The sequence below is a fragment of the Podarcis pityusensis genome (assembly GCF_964106645.2).
Source record: "Podarcis pityusensis genome assembly, chromosome: 5".
Lineage (NCBI taxonomy): Eukaryota > Metazoa > Chordata > Lepidosauria > Squamata > Lacertidae > Podarcis > Podarcis pityusensis.
Genome location: NC_138032.1, coordinates 20884753 through 20904329, shown reverse-complemented (window position 1 = coordinate 20904329; position 19577 = coordinate 20884753). Strand labels below are relative to the sequence as shown.

The 19577-nt window shown below is 42.3% G+C and overlaps 2 protein-coding genes and 1 long non-coding RNA gene across 20 annotated transcripts in view; 2 read left to right on the top strand and 1 right to left on the bottom strand.

The window, feature by feature from the left end:
• Positions 1–1745, bottom strand: part of VEPH1 (ventricular zone expressed PH domain containing 1) — a 159253-nt gene extending 157508 nt beyond the window's left edge. For 8 of the 12 annotated variants that reach the window (XM_081007887.1, XM_081007886.1, XM_081007877.1 and 5 more), the window contains exon 1: positions 337–472. The gene's annotated coding sequence lies outside the window, so the exon portion shown is untranslated. Of the gene's footprint in view, positions 1–336; positions 473–1115 lie in introns of those variants that run through there. The other 4 variants (XM_081007888.1, XM_081007890.1, XM_081007892.1 and 1 more) reach the window with 3 other exon arrangements.
• Positions 1–19577, top strand: part of LOC308478577 — a 262422-nt gene that overhangs the window by 43035 nt on the left and 199810 nt on the right. The window lies entirely within an intron of this gene.
• On the top strand, positions 372–15224 carry LOC308478474 (lysosomal amino acid transporter 1 homolog). 7 transcript variants are annotated; one of them, XM_081008302.1, is made up of 9 exons: positions 1771–1884; positions 2075–2129; positions 4425–4764; positions 7560–7689; positions 8637–8727; positions 9986–10110; positions 10388–10483; positions 11362–11547; positions 14888–15224. In XM_081008302.1, exons 3-9 carry the CDS (start codon positions 4583–4585, stop codon positions 14984–14986), a joined length of 909 nt encoding a protein of 302 aa, XP_080864428.1. In that variant the 5' UTR covers positions 1771–1884; positions 2075–2129; positions 4425–4582; the 3' UTR covers positions 14987–15224. The 7 variants fall into 7 exon arrangements, with proteins under 7 accessions (XP_080864432.1, XP_080864433.1, XP_080864428.1 ...); XM_081008303.1 differs by having other exon boundaries at positions 1771–1892; XM_081008306.1 differs by lacking the exons at positions 2075–2129; positions 4425–4764 and adding an exon at positions 372–458.

Below are 19577 nucleotides of genomic sequence, written 5' to 3'. Positions count from 1 at the left end.
GCTCGGCCTCAGCCCGGCTCAACGGCCACGGATTCGGCCGCTGCGACGAAGCCTCTCCCGGGACCAGCTCTCTCTCTCTCTCTCTCGGCTCGCGGGGGTGGGTGCCTCTCCTATACTGGGGGGTGGGTGGGGTAGGGGTTTCATCCTTAATGGAGTTTTTAAAATATATTTTTCTCCACAAAGCTGGAGCCCGGTTCTCTTCCTGGGTGTAAAATAAACGGCATTGTGGTGAAATCTCCGTTGCGTCTAGGGCCAACTGTCAGAAACTTCCATCGGCTTGGATTGATTTGATTGATTGATTGATTGATTGATTGATTGACTGACTGACTGACTTACAAATGTTTTGTTTCCAACATCTTGTCTCCGCACAGGCTGCGCCCTCGTGGAATGTAACGTGTGAACGCCCGCAAATCAGCTGGGGTTAAGGGTTTAGCATCTTCCCGGGACAAGATCGAAAGGTAAAGAGTCTCCCGCAGCCACTCCTCTTCCTGTTCACACGCAGCCCTACGGGGGGGATATGTGTAGAAGGGAGGGTTGGCTTCACACCTGCTGCCCCTGTTTCTGACCTCCTGGGTGCTCCTTCAGAAGATCAAATGAATGTGTGGAGCTTTGGAGAAGGGAAAGCAGGCGCACCCCCCCCCCCCCAAAAAATCCATTCACTGTTCATCCAAAAAGGTTGACGTTAACTTTTTTCTGGTAGGCCAGTGAATAGATGAAAAATGGGAACCCAGCAAAGGCAATAATTTCTTAATCCCAGCACCTCTGGGTGCCTTGTGTTTATTGTGGGATAGGTACACTCATACATTCTTATTTATTTATTGCAGCATCCACACAACACCATTGACATCTAAATGCCAGTCTATGCATTCATCCCTCTCTTAAACTGGATGTACCCTTTCCAGCATCTTTTGATAAGTAAATAATAATAATAATAATAATAATAATAATAATAATAATAAAAAGCAACAATCCTGTTGCCAATGTTCCATTTCAGGCACGGGGTGGGGACTATATTCACACTAAAAAAATAATAATACAGTAGTTTAAAAGTGGTGGAATGATCCTTATCGCTCAGTGTCATCAAAGTTTTAAGAGCTATCTATGTGTTTACTTACCATCCATGTCACTGCAGGAATGCTCCCTTTACAAGAAGTGATCCTGTCTATGCTTATCTACCCTTGCATTTTGGTAGTTCTGGCCTGTTTTTGGTGTAGCTGCACATTGTTCTTAACAGCACAATCCTAAGCTTGTTCAGAAGCACCTTTCTGTTAAATGCGGTTTCCTTCCAGGTAAAGTGATACAGCTTTGAAGCTAAAGCAAGAAGTCTTGAATTTCCACCCTCCTTGATAAGCCCTTGAAGCTGACCCTGTGTAGGTGAAGTGCAGGATTTGGCAAAAAGCATCTAAGTGTCTTGACCAGCTGACAGGTTTTCTATGAAAGCTTTTAGTTGATACTAAGCATACTGCTTGACAATGGCTGGTGTTGCATAAATGTTAACTAGCAAAAGACAACAGAATAACATGCACCAGAGGAGATGTTGTGCAGCAAGGGGCCAAAGGCCAGACCTTCAGCCTCCTGAGGATTGTCAGCTTACCTGTATAATTCCTTTTGAACTGCTTGCTTCCTATAATAACTGGTGCTGGTTAACGTCCTGATGCGTCAGGTTAAACATGAAAAGCAAGTTACCTAAGATGACTGTAGATATTTAGCTATACTTTCAGTAAGTACTGAGTAAACCAGAATGTGCTCTCCCCCCCCCCCCACTTCCAGGTCACATGATGCTAATTCCCAACAATATTAACTGCTAGTTTGATACTCCAACATGTACCACGTTGTGTTGTTAGAGCTACCACAGAGGCCTCCCAGGGACATGCAAGCCCCGAGGTAATGAAGTGAGTTCTACTTTAATAATGCATTGCATTGATTTTTTTTTCCAGTGTATTAGTCTTTTAGTTTTATGGTTGTTATCTTGGATTTTTTTTCCAGTTTGATTTTTCTTTGTCTCCATTTCAAATTTGAAAAGAGCCAGGGAAATAATACAGTCTGGTGGCGCTTTTTTTTTCTTCCTTAATAGGTTGTTGCCAATGCCTTTAATGTGTGGCAGAGGGGAAACTTTCAAAGGAACGAAGGTAATAAAGTCAAGTAGAAAGGAAATATGTAACTATCTTTGTTTACATAAAATGGGATGATACTTTATGTACCTTTAGATTAAAAAGTGGGGTTGCGGCACCTTGGGTAGATCAGGGTAGATCAAATGGGTAATTTGTAGCAGCTCGGTAATGAGTTCTAAGTTCCAGTTTTTCCATATGCCCTGTTTATTAAGCATTCATTCTGATTTGTTTGCAGATGACTTTGTGTCAAAGCAAGCATTGTCCCACAATTTCCAGTATATCCCCCCCCCCCCCGCAATCACTTTCCATATTGCAAAAAGTCTGGTTTATGGGGAAAGGGCGTTTGTTGCACAAGATTTCGCAATCAACCCATGGAGGACATGGAATGGAGATTAGCCTCTTGGTGTGTGTAATTCTTAGCTAACGCTGTAAAATCTCAAGAGAATGATACAGTCCCATGCTATATCCTTCTCTTCTGCTAAACACACTGTGCTGCAAATCAACCTTGTACCAGCAGCCCCCCTTTGTTTTCCCACCCCTTCATATGGTTCTATATGTGCTAATTACAGTGGTACCTCGCAAGACGAATGCCTCGCAAGACAAAAAAACTCACTAGACGAAAGGGTTTTTTGTTTTTTGAGCTGCTTCGCAAGACGATTTTCCCTATGGGCTTGCTTTGCAAGACGGAAACGTCTTGCAAGTTTGTTTCCTTTTTCTTAACACCGTTAATACAGTTGCGACTTGACTTCGAGGAGCAACTCATAGAACGCGGTGTGGTAGCCATTTTTGAGGTTTTTAAAGACTTTGGTGATTTTTGAAGCTTTTCCAAAACTTTCCCGACACCGTGCTTCGCAAGACGAAAAAAATCGCAAGATGACAAAACTCGCGGAACGAATTAATTTCGTCTTGTGAGGCACCACTGTATTACACTTAAGAGACAAGACTCAAATGTATTCAAAGTTTTGTAATAATATTTTTCCTCCATAGTATTTCATGAATTTTAGAGGGTACCAGCAACATGACATACTGCTGTTACCTTCCAAAGCACCTTCATATTTTATTAAATAAATTCTTGAACTCTGGAGATTTAGATGAAAATCCTAGCTTTAATTTGCAGTACAAATTAGTCACATAGGATGCAGATAACTCTATAAATTTTACTCGTTAAAGCCCTTGAACCACTCTATACAGTACTTAACAGTTAGTCTGGCAAAAGGTTGGGTCACAGATAAGGGATTTGTATCCATATCTGTAGTTGCAAGCATGGGATCAGTGACTGCCAGTTATTCCGTATTACTTAACAAACAATATAAGAATATGGTGCTTAGTTTTAATTTCTTTTGTTCTGTAGTACATATTCACATCACAAATGTTCTACCGTTTTTCTTTTCTTTTTTTCTTCTTTGCTTTAGGATTAATTGTTTTAATAATAAAAACAATTAATCAAAGCGTTATTTAGACAGCATGAAGACATATACAAGAAGGCTGTAAATGAGAAGAAACTGAAACATTCCAAAACAACTTTACAAACCCCATCCAAGTCATATTGACTGCATCAAATATTGCCTCCCAATTTAACGTTTAAAACTAGGGTAACAGTAGCAAGTCAACTGGACTATGAGCCATGCAAGAGTATTGTAGCTGCTGTTTACTTCAACAGGGCTTGTACTGGAGAATTTCCAGATGGATTGATCCCTCTGTTATTAGTTTATGAAAAGTCTTGGGGGCAAGGAAGGAAATGAAAAATACAATCAGTAAACTGCTGTACCCAGGCAAATATGAAGCTTCTCCCACCGCACCCCCATGTCATTAGTGTTAAGTAATGACATAAAATGGAATTTACGCAATATGCAATGTAGCAAATTATATTAAGGGAAACCATTATAAACAGTTCAACACTTGTTTTTCCTTCTGTTACTCTAATGCAATTGTTTGTTTATTTATAGTAATACATCCCATATATGAATGTATCATGCTTTCAGAGGTGGAGAAATGTTAAATTACAATTTTGCTGTAGTGGACACTTTAGCAGGTACAACTATATTACTGTTTTTACAGTTCTCCGACTGTCTTATTATAGAAAAGTAATGGCACTTAAGAAACTGTGCCCTGAGATCCAGTATAGAAAAGTGGCCCATTTCAACTGGCATAAGAATACTCAAATACCGAGTGGGTTAACATCTATATTTTAAATTTTCTTTCTTGCTTTGGAGTTTGCCTTTCATATGTGTCCAAATAGAATAATTAGCTGGATTTGTCTTTTAAATTGATGTATGAATGCTGGATGTATTTTATTTTCTTTGAATTTGGCAGGCCTTCCTGTGAGGTTGGAAACAAATTGTTGTACCCAATCATCCATCTGGATGTGGGAGCTTTGAAGGGGAAGAGAGAATATTCAGAACTGGTAAATGGATTTGCATGGGGTTCAGAACTGAGCCAACTTCTGAAATAATATCCCTCAACTTGAATAGATGGCTCTTCAGCAGCCTCCACATGCTTTTAATATCTCCCCAGTCGCGGATAGGAGATTGTGTCTAAATGGAACACCCTGGATTTGGCATCTCCTGGAAGAGTGTGTCGGGAATGCGTGGGAGTATTGGAGTGTTGTCATAGGCCTGATCTCCATTGTCTGCTTTCTGTTTGCTGCACTACCGTGAGTTTAAAATCTTTAAGTACTTCTCAGATTCATACATGAGTAATCTTGCCTGAAGCTCTTCTCAGAAGCTGCCTCTCTCTCTCTCTCTTTTTTTTAGGTTCATTCTTTGATGCATTTCTGTCCCTATCTGCATCGAATAAATAGGATATGCCAGAGCTGCATGTTTCTCCTGTTTAAAGCAATATTTGATGGTTGACAAATTAGCTTGCTACACTCTACTGTTGTGGTGACTTACGCTAATCTTTGCTATTTGGAGCAAATAAAAACACGTCACCCCCTTCCCCTTTGATCTCTGCATCATTAAAACGTGTGCATTTCACACACTTAAATGGAGAGGGCAGAGTACATTATTATTATTATTATTATTATTATTATTATTATATAATAATTAGTAATAATAATTTGTTTTTTATACCTTGCCCATCTGGCTGGGTCTCCCCAGCCACTCTGGGTGGACCCCAACAGAATAATAATAATAGTAAAGCAATAAAACATAAAACATTTAAAACTTCCCTAAACAGGGCTGCCTTCAGATGTCTTCTAAAAGTCAGATAGTTGTTTATTTCCTTGGCATCTGATGGGAGGGCATTCCACAGAGCGGGTGCAACTAGCAAGAAGGCCCTCTGCCTGGTTCCTGTAATCTCACAGTGAGGGAACTTGCCAGAAGGCCCTCAGAGCTGGACCTCAGTGTCCGGTCTGAACAATGGGAGGTGGAGACGCTCCTTCAGGTATACTGGGCCGAGGCAGTATTGTGTCCATTCTGTTGTTTGGTTCAAATGACAAGCTGCCACACCTGTGTTGCTTCCCCCACCACGACTGCAAGGAGACTGACCCACATGTGGTGGGGGTAAAGAGTAGAGCTAGGAGTGTGTAACATAGTATTCTGGAACCAGGTGCCCTCAAGATGCTGTTGGAGTATCACTTTCATCCTTTCTGGCAACCATTGAGTGCAGAGGAAGAAGTGCTGCCTCCCCCTTTCCACCAGCCTGCACCTGTATGCAGTTCCGCATCACCTGTGGTTCCAGGCAGGAACTTAAATACAATGTTGTGCTGCAGTTTGTTTCCCCAGTACATGCATCACTTGCAGTAACAAAGTATAACAATCTAGCTGGTTGAACCTGAAGAGGTCACAAAAGAGCTTTAAGTCACCTACTGTGATAGTCTTCTCTTGGAAAAGAGCAACCAACTTTCCCCCTGGTATCATGATGTAACCCAGGGGTAGGAAATGCCCTCCAGGTGTTTGGGACTGCAACTCCTGTCCTCCCTGAACAGTCGCCACGCTGGCCAGGACTGATGGGAGTTTGGGCATAAAGCATAGAGTCTTGGGTTTGGAAGACTAGGTTCAAAAAAGATTTTATTCAGTGATGAATTCGCTTTCTCAATTCCTCACTTGTACAACAGGAATACCAGAGACCAGAGACCACCACCACAGGTTTATTGGGAGGGAAAATGGGAGGTTTGTAAAGCACTTCGCTCAGCAAAATATTGTGAAAATGGATACAGCCATTATCACATAGCAAGAAAGAGAGGAGAAGAAGAATGTGTTTTGCTCATTGATATCACTGGAGCTTACTTCTGAGTAGATATTTAGCACTGCAGCTCCCCTATTCTTCCTTCTGCTTTCTGCCAATGTTCTCTCTAACCTACAGAGCGTTGAAATCGTTCAAAGCAATCCGTATCCCATTTGAGATCAATGGCAAAATTCCCATTGATTCTTTTCCTGGATTGCCCCCATTGTACCACTTATTGCTTCTCTTTCAATTGCTGGTTAGTCTCTGTGCATTCATTTCAAGTATGTAGGTTGGCAATAGCAGGAACAGAGCATGGAATTCTCCCAGCAGGGAGGAAATGGCTGAAGTTAAGTGGGATTCATTTTGAAGTCTGTTATCTTGGGGAAGCCTGTAACTTATTGAACCAACTGTCTGGAAATTTGTGCCGAATAAAACCTGTGTTGCAAAGCCTTTGAGCCCCTTGGGTTTTGCTCAAAAGGGGCGTCGTCATTAAAAATGTCACTTTTTGTAGAGTGGGATATTTTTTTTTATGGGTCACTTTGGTAATGAGCTCCATGAACAGTTTAACAATTCAAAGACTTGAATAAAGCTCTCAAGTCTGTTATGAAAGCTTTGTGTGACCCTAGCCATTTTTAAGTGTGAATGTGCACTTTTTCAGGATTACTGAGCGTGACAACTGAAGCATTATAAAAGCTGTTGCGCATAGCTCCTTCTTGTCTTTATTTCTGTGCTGTTAGTATGTATGATGCGTTTGTGTATTTTTTCATTAGGACTGATTAGCAAAGTGTAAGAACTATTACTGTGCTATTCATTTTATGTATTACAGTCATACCTCGTAATAAATATGCTTCAGGTTGAGTGTTTTTGGGTTTCACTCTGCTGCGACCCGGAAGTAACGGAGCGCATTACTTCCAGGTTTCGCCGCTTGCGCATGCGCAGACGGTCAAAATGACGCACACACATGTGCGGAAGCGGTGAGACGTGCTGTCGCGTCTTACGTTCTGTTCAGGATGCGAACAGGGCTCCAGAATGGATCCCATTCGCATCCCAAGGTACCACTGTATTTATTCATTAAAATTTCCAACCCCACACTTCTTGAGCTTGTGAACTCGTAATGATTAGCAGCTCAGAAATAATCAGAGCCGTATTAGAACATAATATGATAAACACTTATAACTGTTTTGAACATGGGGGCTGCCCATCTTCAGCAGTTTGCACTTATTTTTAGATTTAATTTGTGTAAAATGCAGCACATCCTTTGGATTTCTTTTCCTCCCCCAGTCAACTGTATGTTGCCTATCGGAATGGAAAAGTGGATCAAGCACTTTCATTGGGCTTTCTGCTATGCTGGATTGCTGGAGACCTCACCAGTTTTATTGGGTGCTACTTGACAAATCAACTTCCAATACAGGTAAGTTGTCTGAGTTTTAAATATCTGGCTTGCTAGAGACCTGAGGCCAATTTTGCCTGTTTTTGGTTTTTTTTAATTTTACCAACTCAACAGGAGTCATTAACCATGAAAAAGACCCCCCCCCCCAATTTTCACTCGGTGTTTCTTTTAAGCCAGTGCTCTATTAATGCTCCCTCTCTTTGTACTCCATAGCACGCGCTCTCTTCCCTCTCTCCCTGCACCACCACAGATATATTTGAACCCCTTTGTTAACCTTTCCTTCCTCTTCTCTTTATGCCTCATTGTGTACCCTCTTCTATTTCTCTCTTCACTCCCATCCGGTTGCCAATGAGAGAACAAAATGCTGGGTTTGCTGGGCCTTTGGCCTGTTTCAGCAGGCCTCCTCTTATATTCTTATCTCTGTCTTTGTCTCACTTCTCACACACAGATCTCTTTGAAGTTCATCTCTGTAGCAACCCTCCCTTTCTCTCTACAACCCACAGAGTACTCTCCAACCTCCTGGCCTCCTATCCTTGTTCCTCGCTTCCTGCCACTTTTCTCACCTCCGCTCTTCTTCAGCATAAGAGGTTTTTGCTCTCCCTTCACCTCACACTCTCTCCATTAAGAGATTGGGCCACATGGTGTAGTGGGGCTGGTTGGCTGCAACAGGCTGGGAAGTTGGCACCAAGTCTGCCATAGATTTCTGAATACGCAGAAGGAAAGGAGCAACGTGGACATAGTGACATAGTCAATCCTTGCTCCACATTTCATAGCCTTCCTTTGGCCTTAATTCCCCCCCCCCCAAGAGGTGGAAAAGGACCACAAACAACAGAAGTTTGGAATTCTTTTTTATTGCCTGTTACCTTGATTTGCATAAAAGATAAAAATGGGATATAAGTAAAGGTGCTATTTTGCCTACTTTGGATGTTTTGCACTAAAGTATGCATCGTTCTTTTCATCTTTTTCAGATAATCACAGCCATCTTTTACGTTAACATGGACATTATTATGATATCCCAGTTTGCCTATTATAAGCTAAAAAATCAGAAGGCGACAAAATGTGAGTCTGTTGATTGGAGACTGCAGCTGGATGTAATTTGCTGCTGCTTTTAAAAACAAATTCTTAACACTTAGAAACTGCTTTAACCCTGGGTGTGTTTTTAAATAGCATGCTTGCACTAGATGGCTTAGACTCTAGATGCCTTAAACACTAAATGTTCTTGCAATTAGGATGCACCTACCTCTAGAAAAAGTTGCATTACTGAATTATGATAGTCACACACATTCTCCTCCTGGCACTAAACAAGGGAAGAAGAACTTGGGACCATCGTTTGAAACTCCCATTGTTCTAGGTGCGTTTCCCTTGTGACAGGGAATTTCATTAGTGTGAGCAGTTTCTGAGCTCTGGGTGCAGTCCTGCGCCTAAGATTTCAGATTAAAACTGCACAGTGGAAGGAAAGGGGGACGTTTTTCTGCCTCCCCACTTCCAGCCACTCTCTGGAGAAGACTGGAGAAGAGATCTTCTTAAGAATATTAGAGGGGCAGGCAGGGGAAGCACGGCTTTATTTTTTGCACTCTTAAGATGAGGACTAAACCATGTGAAAAATGAACATAATATTTTAGCTGCAGTTCATTCATTTTCAGCTTTGTAGTCTTGTTATAAAAAAGTCTGTCTGGACATTCTGTTGTCGCTCCCATAAGCTACGTTTAAGGTGCCATTTAGCTTTCATATGTCAGTTTCTAATACTGCTTGGGACTCATTTATTTTAAATAGATATCCTGGATAACGACTGGATAGTAAACAGGTTGCTAAATCAATCCTGAAAATACGCCCAGGTTTAGGCTACAATTCTAAACCTCCCTACTGAGTAAAATACCATTGAACTCAGTAAGGCTTACTTCAGAGCAGACTGACATAGGATTGCACTGTCCTGCATTCATCTGTGTTCCATGGTTTACTACTTTTAGCATGATAGAGTTACCCTTAGACATTCCTGTGCAGCAGAACAAGTTACTTGTATAATTTGCTAATAATGCTTAGCTGCTTTTCGTAGACAAGCCTTTGTGCTTTATGGGATCCACTCCAGAGGGCCCCAAGCTTGGGAGGAAGTTTTGAGGGAGGGTCTGGCATTTGAAAGGAAGGGGGGGGGGGTTGTTTGGTTTTTTAAAAAAACCACGCTATTGGCACCAGTTCAGATGCTGGCCTGAAACTATCGGTATCACATATTATGTCTCTGTATATCACAAACAAATGTTAGATTTCTTTAAAAGCAATAATGAAGTACTTAGTTGGCCCTGATTTTCATTTGCTTTTCAAGGTGGCATAAACTTGAAAAACTGTTGTGTCATCTGGGTCTTGATGTGCATCATACTCGGTTTGATTTTACCTGGTCCGTTACTGCTGCGGAACCAAGTCCAGAATACTCTTTCAGGAACAAGTGAGGTACAACTTTTTAATGTTTCTATTTTATTACTTTGTTTGTGCTGTTCTTGATACCGATAGTAGTGTGGTATAGAATTTCCAAGTAGTTAAAACCCCAATGCTAACTAGCAGACTCAGTTTAATACCACTTTCCCCCATTTATTTAAATGATTTCTTAATTAATTGCATTGACTGCTGTGCATAGGTTAGGAGGCAATGCTGCCTTTTGTGTTTAAACTTCTGTCAATCTCGAAATTATTATTTCTCTCTGTGTGTGTGTGTGTTTTGTTATCTTCAGAAGTCTCATGGCATGATTGAGATGTCAGGATTTGTGTGTGGCTACATATCGTGTCTCTTTTATTTGGGATCTAGAATTCCCCAGCTGTATAAAAATGTAAGTATTTTATTACTTATTTCTAAAGACAGTGCACGCCACATGCAACATTTATTGATCAAGTTGGGGGTCAGCTGCAGAGATTGGGAGCACTGGATCGTTCGGCATTTGAGGCTAATTTGAATAAATTCCTATAATTTCACTAAAGGTGACAAAGATTTAATAGGTTGCCTATTAGGCTTACGATGCTGTATCTATAAAGGTAAAGGGACCCCTGACCATTAGGTCCAGTCGTGGCTGGCTCTGGGGTTGCTGCGCTCATCTCGCTTTATTGGCCGAGGGAGCCGGCGTACAGCTTCCGGGTCATGTGGCCAGCATGACTAAGCCGCTTCTGGCGAACCAGAGCAGCGCACAGAAACGCCGTTTACCTTCCTGCTGGAGCAGTACCTATTTATCTACTTGCACTTTGATGTGCTTTCGAACTGCTAGGTGGGCAGGAGCAGGGACCAAGCAACAGGAGCTCACCCTATCGCGGGGATTCGAACCGCTGACCTTTTGATCGGCAAGTCCTAGGCTCTGTGGTTTAACCCATAGTGGCCTGTAAATTTAGGAAAGTATTTAGTAGTAGAAAGCCTGCTTTGCATGCCAAGGTCCTAGATTCAATTCTTGACATCTCCTGGCAGGGCTGGGGGGAATCCCTTTGTGGAATCCTGGAGAGCTGATCCCAGTCACTGTAGACAGTATGGAGCTAGATGAACCAATAGTAGAAAGTTGTCCCTGTGTTCCTTTCTTTTTCTTAAAAGGTTGCCAATGAGAAAGACACGTGGAGGCCAAGATGGTTATCACAGGATTCCTAATTTATTTCTGGTCATGCGTGTAAAAAAGAAAAAAGTATGTGTGCTTTTGCTATAACACTGCTTTTACATTTTTTTTTTTAGTTCCAAAGAAGATCCACAGAAGGCACCTCTTACCTGCTTTTTGCTTTAGCCATGATGGGAAACTGTACCTATGGTCTAAGCATTGTCTTAAAGATGCCTACAACACAGGATCTCGTAAATCTTTATTTCTGGCATCATCTCCCCTGGCTTATTGGGAGCTTTGGGGTTTTGTTTTTAGATATTTTTGTATCCTTTTCAGATGAAAATGACTAGTATTGCTGCAGCCTCTTGGTAAATAGCATCTTGCAGGCATATGATGAATTAATAGCTTTTAGGTGAAAAGGCCTTCGGGGCTGTAGTAAGGAAACAGTATTCAGTAGGGTACCCTGTCATCAAATCCTTGCCCGGATGGCACATGTTTACCAAGCTTAGCTTCAGGTAGGTAGCTGCGTTGGTCTGACACAGTTGAAATAAATTAATAAAATTAAAAAATTGTCCAGCAGCACCTTAGAGACCAACTAAGTTTGTTCTGGGTATAAGTTTTCATGTATCTGAAGAAGTGTGCATGCACATGAAAGCTTATATCCAGAACAAACTTAGATGGTCTCTAAGGTGCTACTGGATATTTTTAAAATATTTTTATTTATTTAGCTGTTATATCATAGCACACACATTTGTTCAGTTTGCTCAGTTGAGAACACATCTTTGAATGCGTTCAGCCTATATTTGTTGTTATATGGGATTCAAAAAGGTATATCACATCCATCTGTCCATATACTGTATGATTATACTTGAAAGTGTGGCTTTGAAAAACTGTCAGAAGGAAGAAGAATGTTTAAGTCTGCAATCTTATGTACACACTTCCCTGGGAGATAAGCTCTACTGAACACAGTTGAAATTTAGTTCTGAGTAAACATGCATACGATTGAGCCCTACGTCTGCTACCCTGTATACACACCAAGTCCCATTCCATAGGATTGGGCTGTAAAATACATACAATTTTATATACCATAAGGTTTTGTGGTTACAAGTTGATTAATAAGTAATTGATGACAACCTTAAATCACGGGTCTCTAGCATAATTTGCATCAGGAAGCGTTCATTAAGTAAATGCTGCACCTTATTGGCTTTGCCTGTGCTGTTTGTTTCTGGTTTTGGTTTGGCAAATTGCACTCTGTCCCAGATAAAAGCTTATGGTTAGTCTGTAAAGCCATCTGCTAAATGACACAAAATGCTCCAGAATGAGAGGAGGGGGGAGGAATCTTTTCACCAAATTGTAGAAATGTGGTTGGCTTCACATTTCATATATGTGCTTCATGCCCACTCTAATATGGAAAGGAATTGTTTCAGATAAGCCTTAATGTTGTTAAAGAAGCGCATTTTTTAAACAGCTGGCATTATCTATCAGAATACTTGTTCAGATTAAAGCGCCAGACTGGACTGTCAAGTCTTTAAACCCAGAAAAAGAACATTTTATTCCACCCCACTTTATTCGTTTGCTAGGGTAATAATACGTATGTCTAACAATCCACTCCATAACACAGTTCAGTGACATTACTCCACTTCAGTGGGTTATATTGACTTTAATCCAATGAGTTTCACTTAACCTGAGTGAGCTGCACCTTGAGCTTTAAATGTTGCATTACAGCCATCTCCTATCCACTAAAGGTAAAAGGTAAAGGACCCCTGACAGTTAAGTCCAGTCATGAACGACTCTGGGGTTGCGGCGCTCATCTTGCTTTACTGACCGAGGGAGCCGACATTTGTCTGCAGACAGTTTTTCCGGGTCATGTGGCCAGCATGACTAAGCCGCTTCTGGCGAAACTAGAGCAGCGCACGGAAATGCTGTTTACCTTTCCGCTGGAGCAGTACCTATTTATCTACTTGCACTTTGACGTGCTTTCGAACTGCTAGGTTGGCAGGAGCAGCGACCGAGCAACGGGAGCTCAGCCCGTCGCGGGGATTCGAACCTCCAACCTTCCGATCAGCAAGCCCTAGGCTCTGTGGTTTAGACCACAGCACCACCCGCGTCCCTTCTCCTATCCACTAGATAACAATAAACTGCTAGCATAATTACCAAAAGGTTAATTAACCAAAGGCGGTTGGGAGGCTAGGTTTTCATTTTTGATAAGTTAAAGCAGACTTGATAACATGGCTATGGCAGATCAGCCAATATTGTGTTTAAGTGTGCCCTGTCAGGAGAATAATAGAAGTGCCAAAGGGGGTGGAAGCCACTCAGTATTGGTGTAGAAAAAGCTGCATGTGCCCTGTGATACACTTAGTGCATCGTTCTGTGAATATGCACAGCACCGGGAGAACCAAGACAAATCGTGACAATGCACAAGAACTGAGGTCACATAGGCCCCTCTCTTTTAATTCGTGCTTTAATTGAAACGAATCCTAGTTAACAGGCTTGAAGCAGTCCATAATTCCCACTGTAGTGCAAAAACAGTGTTGCCTGCTGCTGTGGTCTTTTTGCCTATTGGCAGCCTTCTGGAATGTATGGCTTCTAGCCATAGTTTGAACAAAAAGCATTTTATTCCCCCAACGGTGAAAACCATGTCCGGGTCTATTTGGCTTTAGCTGGAAACATAACACTGGGAGGATTTCTCTCTCAAAAATCTGCCTCTGACCTCTGTGCCCATTTTCTAACGTTGTTTTATGGCACTGAACCTAAAAGGACTTGAAAATCACTAGCCACAAAGTTCTCCACGAGCAAAATGGCACACAATTCCCTGGTCACAAATATCTGCGCAGATTATTCTGTTGTGTGTCCTGTGTGAAGTCTGAATTGAATCTTAATGATGGATGATATCCAATTGTGGTCATCTGTTAGTAGGATGACTTTAAAGGGGGTTAGTCAAATTCATAGTAGGGACGCGGGTGGCACTGTGGGTAAAACCTCAGCGCCTAGGACTTGCCAATCGTATGGCCGGCGGTTCGAATCCCCGCGGCAGGGTGAGCTCCCGTCGTTCGGTCCCAGCTCCTGCCCACCTAGCAGTTCAAAAGCACTTCTAAATGCAAGTAGATAAATAGGTACCGCTTTATAGCGGGAAGGTAAACGGCGTTTCCATGTGCTGCGCTGGTGCCGGCTCGCCAGAGTAGCTTCGTCACGCTGGCCACGTGACCTGGAAGTGTCTCCGGACAGCGCTGGCCCCCGGCCTCTTAAGAGATGGGCGTGCAACCCCAGAGTCGGTCACGACTGGCCCGTACGGGCAGGGGTACCTTTATCTTTACCTTTAGTCAAATTCATGGAAATTAAGGATATTCGTGGCTACAATTCTCATGGCCATATTTTGTCCAGTAACGGAGGCAGTTTGCCTCCGAATACCAGTTGATTGCTGGGGTTTATAAGTAGGAGAGTTCTTCTGTGCTCATGTCTTGCTTGTGGGTTTCCACTCTGCATCTGATTGACTACTGTGGGAACAGAATGTTAGACTCGATGGGCCTTTCAGGGCGCTTCTAATGTCCTTCTGGCTGCTTAATTTAAACATTCACTTTTGTTGCTCGTAACTCGAAAGCGATCGCTGTATAAATTGTCTTTCTGTCTCAAGTGACTAATAATTTCCCTGACTTTAATACCCAGATAACTGCACAGTTTATTTTGTATCGCAAGCGGAAGGAGAGAAGACCCAGCTTGGTGGCCTTGGAAGTTGAACCTCTGCTCATAAATGAAGATTCCTAACCTCCATATTTTTGCAGCATTTCATTCTGAAGTCTGGAAGGCTTTTCTTAAGGGGTGATGCTCATTAAAGACTCAACATACCATCAGGTGCTTACGCTTGGACAGATACAATATCACAAAGGAGGGGGAAAGCCAAAGTTAAAGTTCCAGGATATTGTTTGCGCTTCGGTTACTGGACTTCAAGAAGAGCTAACTCTTAAGGGGATTGTCCATCCCAGGAATAAAGTCATTCCCCCCCCCAATATTAAATCCATAGTTGCAAATATTTTATTTACTTTTTAACTACTTGGTTCATTCCTGCAATCTAGATCTGCATTTCTTTTCTATGTGATGGTGTGATTCTAGTGATATTCTAGTGATATCCTGGCTTTAGTCATTGTGGTTGCCCATTGTGCTGTTGAGGCCGTCAGTTCTTGTTTAGGGAACTAGAAACAGTGAGAGTGTTAAAAGCAACAGAGATGCTTGAGTTTTTCCTTGGAAAAGTAAGTACAAAGCCTGTATTATTTAAGATGTTGACTACTCTTGAGAGTTTTGGGAGAAGTGGTAGTTCAAGAGTTATCAATGTGGCATCCACAAGTGCAGATGCAAATGTGCCTTGGAGACTGCAGGTTCCCCAAAGCTCCCTGTTGAAATTTGACCTGAAAGAAGCATTTTGTTGCAGCAAATAGAATAGTTTGTGGTGTGTGCCCATGACAATTTCTCTGGTTTGCTCTTGGTCCCACAGTGTAGAACTCAATGGAGTACCAGTCATTCTCAGTCTAAAACATATTACAGTGGTACCTCTGGTTACGTACTTAATTCGTTCTGGAGGTCCGTTCTTAACCTGAAGCACCACTTTAGCTAATGGGGCATCCTGCTGATGGGGCTTCATCCTGAAGCCAAGTTCTTAACCCAAGGTACTGTTTCTGGGTTAGCGGAGTCTGTAACCTGAAGCGTATGTAACCCGAGGTACCACTGTTGTTGTTGTTGTTGTTGTTGTTCTTCTTCTTCTTCTTCTTCTTCTTCTTCTTCTTCTTCTTCTTCTTCTTCTCCTCCGGCAATCACTCATAGCTGAGTAAGATTGTCTTCCATGAATGTGTTCTTAACAGTGTGTCCATAAGTGACTGTGGAGGCCAATTCTGGATCTGCACATCCTTCCACAGTGGGAACGTAGGTTTCTGGGTGGGAGTTGATCACAGTGAGGATTTGCCAAACATGCCTTCTTTGCTTGCTTCTCCCTTTCGTCCTGAGTTCGTGCTTCTTCAAAGTCCATGATGTCTTTGGTTAAGGCTGTTCTCCAATTGGAGCGCTCGCAGGCCAGTGATTCCCAGTTGTCAGTGTTTATACTGCATTTTTAAAGATTTGCCTTGAGAGCATATTTAAACCACTTTTGTTGTCCACTAGCATTACCATTTGGAATACTAAGGTTCTCAAACTGTGAGATGGGCCACCTTAAGGACACAGTACAGTAGAACAGGCACAATCTGATGCCTAGCCTTGATTAAAAATATGAAGATGAAGAAACAGACAAACAAAAGTTCATAAAATTAAAAAATTGTGATGTTCAGATCCCCCTCTCCATATATGCAAAATAACTACAGCCCAACCTCCCCAAAAGAGGAAACAACTCTTCCTGCAGCCAACCCAAAAAGTTATTGCCTGTGGATCACATGATTCCCGTGTAGCAGCCAAGTGAGTCTAAGACATCAGAGCACATCTTTTCATCTCACATGGTTCGTGGGATTTTAAAACTTGGAATATTCCTTTCCCTGTCCAGTTTTTAAGTCAAAAGAGAGTATTTATTGTATATATCCCTCTCCACTTGTACTTCAGGTACAGCACCAGTGGGCTGCATTCTCCATGGGTGCTGCATCTGTGGATCAGGTCCATGTGTTTACTGTATACATATTTTACTATGTGCAATGTTTCTTAATTGTTCCACTGTATGGGGGGCGGGGGCACCAAAGTTTATATGGATTTTCTAGCTAGAACTGTAAATAAACGATCTGATTTTCCGGGGTGGGGGAGTACAGTACAGTCTAACTTGGAGACAGGTGTTGTTTCGGTCATTGCTATTTTTCTAGAAAAAGAGGTGCCAGAACTCACCATGAAAACCTCCCTTAATCTCTTACAATGGCAATGGTGCCCAAATGAGAGGTGCTAGTACTGAGTTTCCTCAAGTTCCGGCTGAAAGAAAAAAGCCCTGGTTTCGGTTGATCTGGGCTATACAATTAAGGCAGTGGGTTAACTTTTTGAACCAGATCTTCTAGGGCATTTATTCACAGAACCACATGGATTGTGATCTGACCATTTGCCTCAGGCAATTCAACTAATTCAGTGTATTGTAGAAATCCTTTCAGACTTAGGGTATATTGAATGATGGTACCTTCCTATTGTCTCAGTTCCATACTTCCGTAGTGTGAAGTGTCCAGATTTAGTTGCCCCATTTCAAGACACATTCCACAGAGCAGAAGGAGATGGAGAAGAGGACAAAGAGGAGAAGCTGAAGGTTTTAGGATACAGGCGTACCTTAGACCCCAAACGCCTTGGTACTCAGAACGCCACAAACTCAGAAGTGAGTGTTCCGGTTTGCTAACGTTCTTTGGAACCTGAACGTCCAACAGGGCTTCCATGGCTTCTGATTGGCTGCAGGAGCTTCCTGCAGCCAATCAGAAGCCGCACTTTGGTTTCCAAACATTTTGGAATTTGAACGGACTTCTGGAACGGATTCTGTTTGACTTCCAAAATACGACTGTACTTTCCTTATAAAGAAATGCTAAAGAGATTGTGGAGGCTCAGTTTTGAGTGTGTGTGTGTGTGTGTGTGTGTGTGTGAGAGAGAGAGAGAGAGAGAGAGAGACCATATAGTTTTATCACATTATAAGCAACATGGCGAGAGTGGAAAGAAGGAATCTTAGAAAAACTATTGGTATCAGGTTTTTGGTGTGATCCCATGCTGCAGATATCCCTCCCTTCATTCCTCACCATTGGCCATGCCGCCTGGGACTGATGGTAACTGGATTCCCAACAACTTCGTGGGAGATCCCTGAACTAGAGCATGACAAAGACAAGCTCTAATAATAGGATTTCATTACTATGCTTATCTGGAAATGAGCCTACGAGGTGCGGGAGCGGAACAATGTAGTCAGACAACGAGGGTTTGGGGTGACATCTTTTAATTTAGCTTTTAATTTCCTTATAATGCAGGATTTACACTGCAGCCCGTGGCAGCTCCTTGCAGTATCACGGTGAACCTGGGATGCTATGATAATTGGTAACTATTACATCTGATGTATCATAATGACTTGGCATATCACATTGCTAGGTCTTGTGTTAATTTTCCTGGTCCACCAAATGTTGACAAATGTCAAAGTAAACTTGTGTTCCCTGTGGATTTCATTTTTCTTTTGTAGATTTCTAAAAGCATAATAACTGTCATGAAATCTGGCAGCCGGGCACTGGGATATTTTTAAGTCTCTGGTTTCAGGCAAAATTCCTAGAACGGATCAGATTCCATTATCTGAAACTGACTCTAAAGCAAGAGACCTCATTACTAGGAAAGAAAGAAAAAAAAGACTGTTGTGCGAAGCCTATGAATTCTGGTTCATGAGTATTTCCAACCAACTCTTTTGACATTTAGTGTAACGCTGAGTTTCTGTTGAACAAGAAAAGGTAACTGTAGCTATCTGCATGGAGCGTTCACGGTGATGCAGATTGTTCATGAATAATAATTTTGAGCACAAATTCTTGCTCCAGAGATGCTGTCTTCATGCATGGTTCCAGCAAATTAAGAACCCCACATATTATGATCCAAGAATGCATAGGAATCTTATGTTTCAGATCTCTGATCTTAGCATGCTTGGGTCCACATGAATCAGCTGTGTTGCTGTTGGGCCTCTGCACCTAAAACTAACACAGGTGAGCTGTACGACCTGCCTATCAAACATTAAAGGATGCTAACCCGCAAACAGGTCGTGGGCCATCAACCACCCTGACTTGGACAGGTTTTTTTTACTGTTTACAGCTAAAGATAGCTGCTGCTGTTTTTATCTATTATTAGTTTTTTGTACCTCACTGTTCAGGTACCTAACAGCAATAAAATATTGACACAGTTGTTATTTGTTTGTTTGTTTGTTGCAGTTTTTTTTTATTTTTTACCCTGCTCTTTTGGTTGGGGGGGCAGCATCCTGAGTGGGTTACAAAGATCAGTGGTAAGACGATCCTTGCCTCCAAGCTTACAATCTAACAGTGCAGTAGGAGAGCGGCCAGGGGCGGGGAATTGCATCTGGCAACGCATGAGACCCTTTGGTTTCAAGGGACGCGGGTGGTGCTGTGGTCTAAACCACTGCGCCTCTGGGCTTGCCGATTGGAAGGTCGGCGGCTCAAATCCCCGCAATGGAGAGAGCCTCCGTTGCTCTGTTCCAGCTCGTGCCAACCTAGCCGTTTGAAAGCACGCCAGTGCAAGTAGATAAATAGGTACTGCTGTGGCAGGAAGGTAAACAGTGTTTCTGTGCGCTCTGGCTTCCATCATGGTGTTCCGTTGCTCCAGAAGCGATTTACTCATGCTGGCCACATGACCCGGAAAGCTGTCTATGGACAAATGCTGGCTTCCT